Source organism: Chelonia mydas, chromosome 1 (genome assembly GCF_015237465.2).
Source record: "Chelonia mydas isolate rCheMyd1 chromosome 1, rCheMyd1.pri.v2, whole genome shotgun sequence".
In the NCBI taxonomy this organism is placed as follows: domain Eukaryota; kingdom Metazoa; phylum Chordata; order Testudines; family Cheloniidae; genus Chelonia; species Chelonia mydas.
In genome coordinates, this window is record NC_057849.1 from 171,714,881 (window position 1) to 171,720,880 (window position 6,000).

A 6,000-nucleotide genomic window follows, 5' to 3' on the forward strand; every position below is an offset into this window, starting at 1 on the left:
ATTAAGGGGTAGGCAGGGTCTCCCAGGATCACAATGGGCATTTCGACTTCCCCAATGGTGATCTTCTGGTCCGGGAAGAAAGTCCCTGCTTGAAGCTTCCTAAACAGGCCAGTGTTCCGAAAGATACGTGCATCACGCACTTTTCCGGACCAGCTTGTGTTAATGTCTGTGAGACACCCACGGTGATCCACAAGCGCCTGGAGAACTATTGAGAAACACACCTTCCGATTAATGTATTTGGTGGCCAGGCTTCTGGTGCCAGAATTGGAATATACATGCCATCTATCGCACCACTGCAGTTAGGGAAGCCCATTTGTACAAAGCCATCCACAATGTCATGCATGTTGCCCAGAGTCATAGTCTTTCGGAGCAGGATGCGATTAATGGCCCTGCACACTTCCGTCAACATGAGTCTAATATCACCTTTCCCACTCCGAACTGGTCAGTCTGGGGTAGCCAGCTTCCACAGTGCAATCGCCACACACTTCTCCAACAGCAAGGCAGCTCTCATTCTCGTGTCCTTGCGCTGCAGGGCTGGGACGAGCTCATCACACAGCTCCTATATATCAACCAGACTGCACATGTGCTATCCCCACAGAATAAATAAGCATGATCTATTCCAAGGCTGCAAGAGTAAGCAGAACTCTCCCTGAAATTGTTCCTCTCGGTGGCTGGGAGTCTATGGTGCCAGGCACCAGAACTATGAACAGGGAGCTCTGAATCCTCCGCTGCTGGTGCTCAGGCTGCATGGAGAAGGAGCTAACCTGATTGGAATGCAAAAGGATGATGAGCTAGAGGGAAGGTGAAGAGAGATTGAGATAGGATCTGTGAAAGAAGAAAATGATTAAGGGGTCAGGATGTAAGGGTCTGTGACTATTAAAGCACAATCCAGAATTGAACCCAGGATTGCACTGTCTCAACAATCTTCTGCCAATCAGCAAATACATGTGAAACCCATTGGCAAAGTGTGTGGGTCACCTCCTTCCAGTCTGGTCCATAGAGGATTACAACCGACTATTGCTATCAACTAGTCCCTTAGCTCAAGTGGCAGAAGTCTGTGCTTTAGAGCCAAACTCCAAAGATTCCAACCCTAATAATGACCAGTTTGGGTGTCATCACCCAATCCCTGCAGGCAAAATGTGTGCGCGGGGGGGGGGGGGGGGGGGGGACGTGGAGCTGCATTTGTGCTGACTGTTACAGATGGATTTTTTTCTTTTATTTCAATGCATCAGCTAAAATCAACGTTTACCAACATTTGTTGATTTAAACCAAATCCAGCCATGCCTAAACACAGGAAAGATGTGGACAAACTGGAGAGAGTCCAGAGGATAGCAACAAAAACGATAAAAGGTTTAGAAAACGTGACCTATGAGGAAAGGTTAAAAACAGAGTATGTTTAGTCTTGAGAAAAGACGACAAAGGGAACCTGATAAGATATTAAGGACTGTTATTAAGGGAACTGCAATCAATTGTTCTCCATGTCCACTGAAGGTATGACAAGTAGTAATGGGCTTAATCTGCAACAAGGGAGATTCTGGTCAGATATTAGGGAAAACTTTAACTCTAAAAGGTAGTCAAGCTCTGGAATAGGATTCTACGAGAGGTTGTGGAATCTCTATCACTGGAGGTTGACTTGGTCCTGCCTCAGCCCAGGTGTCTACAGGCAGTGCTAAAACATCCTCCTTCCACCACCTCACAGAAGCCTCAATAGTTTCACAGAAGTTCCAGCAGAAACCTCTTCTTGTTAAACAAGGAGAACAAACTCTTCAACTTTGGCTCCATTTTATGGAAAGAACTAGGAAATGGTACCACCAGCATGAAACCTATGGGATTTTCCCTAATGAATTGGGAGGACGGGGAGAAAAGGTCAGACTTCTCAAGATCCCTTCCAGCCCTACATATCTGTGATATTTGGGGTTTTTTCCCCCAGTTTGCTTTAAAAAAAATTAGGAAATTACTTCCAAAAAAGCTACTTTACGAGAATGTAAGGTTCCAAAGTCAAGTACTCAAAAGCTGGGAAATGCCAGAATTAAAGTTGCCCATGCAGCCTTAATTCAGACCCCTGGTGAGTATGCCTTATGATATAGTCTTTAATTACATGATCACACACTTTTTTCTCCACATGATCTCTGCTTAATTCAGTGCACAGGATAGGCGGTGTCCTAGAAACAAACCACAGTTGCATAGAAAACAAGGCTATTGTGTGTAGTACTTCTGCATCATTTGTTTCAGAGAAGTTGGAATGAGTGAATAAAGCAGGGGACTACAGAAAGAAAGGATAGTCTCATGGAAAAAGCAGTTGAATGCCACCCTGGAGAACTGACTTCTATCTCCCCATCTCCCACAGGGTTTCTAGATGATGCTGGACAAATCACTTAAACCACGGGTAGTCAATATGCAGACTGCGGGCCAAATCCAGACTGCCAGACACTTTTGAATGGACCATGAAGTCTTTTTACTTACTTATCATTATCGTTATTGCAGTGTGAAAAATGTTTCTCTGAAGTCTGGACCTTGACAAAAAATAATTGACTACCCTGACTTAAATCAATTTATTCACAGGCAGCCACTAACCATTTGTTTCGAATCCTAATTTTTCAAGTGCCCAATCTGACATATTCGGGGCCTGATTTGCAGAAGAGCTGACCATTCACAACTACAGTGGAAGTCATTACAGTCTGGGCATATAATGTGTTAAATACCCTGAAAAAAATCAGTCCCCTGGGTGCTTCAAACTGGGATCCCAAAATTAGCAGGCTCTCTCTACCTTAATCTCTTTGTGCATCAGTTCCTCATCTGTAAAGTGACCACAGAATACCACATTACCTCACTGAAGTGTTATGAAAATTAATTAATTAAAGTTTATGAAGCAGATTGATATTACAATGATGAGCTCAGTAAGAAAAGCCCATGAGGAAATTAATTCTGTATTCAAATCAGAGCAAGAAGGGTGTACAATAAGTTAGACATGGGAAGACAAATCAAAACGTTGAATAGCTGCTACTCATGGAGTTAACAGAACCCATTATGTGCACAGGATGAGGCAGGGGACCTTTGAAAAGACAGTCTTTAATTACATGACCACATGCAACACATACAACAAATGGGCTGAATTAAAGTTGGACTATGCAGCACTAATTCTGTCATCTCCTAACTTTTTGAGTCGTTGACTTTGCAACCTTAACATTCTTTAATATTTTTAACATAATACTTATATTTTAGTTCAAGGTTGAAGTAACAGACACATTTGCAAGTCACACTTAAAGATGATCAGAATCTGAAAACTATTTTCCAATACTATATCCATAACCACAGCATCTCCTCAACTTGATACCTGAATACTTGAAGACTAAATCATTGTCACAACTGGAAAAAGATTATCTGAGAAAACCTGTAGGTCAAAACACTGAAAATAATCATTTAAATATACTGTTCATTCAAAGGAACATAAATTATTTTTATTAAAACAATATTCTTAATTGGAAGAAGGCAAATACAAAACAAAAAGCTAAAATTTACCCTCTTTATGAAATTATCTAAATAGAGACTGCGTACTGAACATCGATTACTGCTCTTTCCAAATTCAATTTGAAAGCAACTGTTCAAATCGCCTTTAAATAAAAAGACAGATCGGAACTATAAATTGTATTTTCTGCTACTCGCTTTCAAATTAAACAACACCACATTGTGTCATTTACTTCCATTTTATGATAAGGTATCAACGTAATGTGCTAACAGTTTTCAAATGATAGTAATTATATACACTGGTACAGTTTAATGATTTACAAAGAGAAAGTAATGTAAGTATTTTTTCCTATGAACAGTTTTCACTTGAATCAAGTGTTTTGTGCTCAAACTTCACTCTGGGCAGAACTGTCCAAGAGTCTCAAAGAAAGCAAAGAAGTTTCTAAATGCACAAATTAACACCAGTCAATCCAGATTATACACAGTGCCTATTCGAAGTACATGGAAAATATTTTAAAATGAATCTCAATTAATCCCTGAACAAATGTAATATATTCAGTAAAGCAGATAGCAAAAAGCAAACCAGCCATATATTTTTATTTGAAGTTGACAAGAAAGTTTCCAGCTCATGCACTGTCACACAAGAGATTAGATTTGGAGATTCTACTATAACAAATGTTGGTCCCATGAGTAATTCCCCAACACAGCTGTGACATCAACAATAGCATTAACATTTCAACAGGAAACAGAGAGAGTCATCCTAACACTGCTGAAAAGCATTTTTTCTAACTTTTAACCTCCCCAGGTGTTTCATAGGTCTTTTGTATTACATCAAAATTGATGCAAAATTGTAAGAAATATCTGAAAGCTTTGAAAACAGAAAGCGTTTCAACAGATAACTGTAGCAGTTTCCTAAAATTAGGTTGAATTAACAAATAAGTGTTTGAGGCAAACTATAGTGAACACATTTTTCTGAGGAAACAATGAACCAGTTGTTTAAATAGTGCCATTCCCTAACATTTCTATAATTTGTAAAATAACTGCAAATAAATTAAAAGAATTAAACTATGCTTATCCACCTTTTATCAGCCAAAAGGGTGTCAAAACAAGGAGCTGTTTTAGGAACACTTAGTGCAACATGCCTCCTCCTTCTGCTTAATTAAATCTTGCTTTTGCTCCAGACGCTGCGAACAGACCAAAGTATTTCCAACTACAGTAATTTATAGTCTTTGCTTGGACTTCTACCCCAGGAATGTATTCATAACGTGTACTACTCGTTGTGAAAGTTAGCTCTGCCCTGAGCTTTTCATTTAATCCACGTTTCCTACATTGCAGGTTACGGAGCCACATGTTTACACGGATCACGCTGAAAGCCACAGAAAGACCAAAGCCCCGAAACGCGCGGCAAGGCGCCACGCGATCTCTTTTTCAGGCGGGTCAGGGCTGGGAGAGCGCCGCGGTGGGTCTGGGCTCCCGCACCGGGCGCCCGCCGCTCGCACCCTGCCCCGCTGGCAAAGCCACTTCCCGGCTGCGGGATCGCGGGGCACTTTGGCCGGCTGGGAACGCGGCGCACGGAGGGGACAGCGCCCCGGGCAGGGGCACCGAGAATCCACCATCCGCAGCAGCCCCCCGCCCTGCCCCGCCCGCAGCACACACCGGACCCGGCGAGCCCGCCGCTGGCGGGGGACGGGGGCAGCACCGTGCTACACACCACACCCCGTGGGGGGCTCGGGAAGACCCCGACAGCGGGGAGGTGCCGGGGACACCGCCCCCCCCCGCGCCGCCTAGGCAGCCCCGACCGGCGGGGCAGGGGCTGGGAGCGGGGGTGAGGGGCGCGCTGCGCCCGCCGGGCACACGGGGGGCGGGGGGACGGCACCGGGCCGGGCTCTCACCTGCGCAGCACAGCAGGAGGCTCCCGAGCAGCGCGGCCCGCGGCGGCAGCTCCATGGCGGGTCAGCGGCGGTCGCGCCTCACCGTCCTCCTCACAACACGGCGGCTCCCAACGGACACTCCCAGCAGGTGAACGACGGCCCGTCACTTCCGGCCGGCCACAGAACTCCCCCCCCCCCGGCCCAAGGCGCCCCCCGCCGCGCGCGCACACACCGCCCAGGCACTGCCCGCTCCGCCCCGGGCGCCTCTTCCCTCCCCCTCCCGGGACACACACCCACACACACAGAGGCGGCGGCGGCGGCTGCTGCTGCCCCCGGGCACTCCCCACCGCCTGAGCAGAGACGAGCGACAAAGACAAGGAGGAGTCCTGGTGGCACCTTAGAGACTAAGCGACTTATTTGGGCATGAGCTTTCCTGGGCTAGAACCCACTTCATCAGGTGCCCACGAAAGCGGATGCCTAATTTAAATGTGTTAGTCTCGAAGGTGCCCCAAGCACTCCTCACTTGTTTTTGCTGATACAGGCTAACACCGCTACCCCTCTGAAACTAGAGACAAAGAGTCGCTGACCCGGACACACCCATTACCCGTAGCTACAGGACAGCCCCAGGCCAAGCCACACACCCATCCCGCCCCCTGCACACAGC

The 6,000-nt window shown here is 46.0% G+C and overlaps 1 protein-coding gene across 3 annotated transcripts in view; it reads right to left on the bottom strand.

Annotated features, from left to right (window-relative positions):
* The window catches only part of CXADR (CXADR Ig-like cell adhesion molecule), a 55,341-nt gene extending 49,810 nt beyond the window's left edge, over positions 1 to 5,531 (bottom strand). For 2 of the 3 annotated variants that reach the window (XM_037905753.2, XM_037905747.2), the window contains exon 1: positions 5,358 to 5,531. In XM_037905753.2, the coding sequence (XP_037761681.1) occupies positions 5,358 to 5,412 (55 nt within the window). In that variant the 5' untranslated portion in view covers positions 5,413 to 5,531. The remainder of the gene's footprint in view (positions 1 to 5,357) is intronic. The other variant, XM_037905759.2, reaches the window with a different exon arrangement.
* Positions 5,532 to 6,000: the final 469 nt, after the last annotated feature.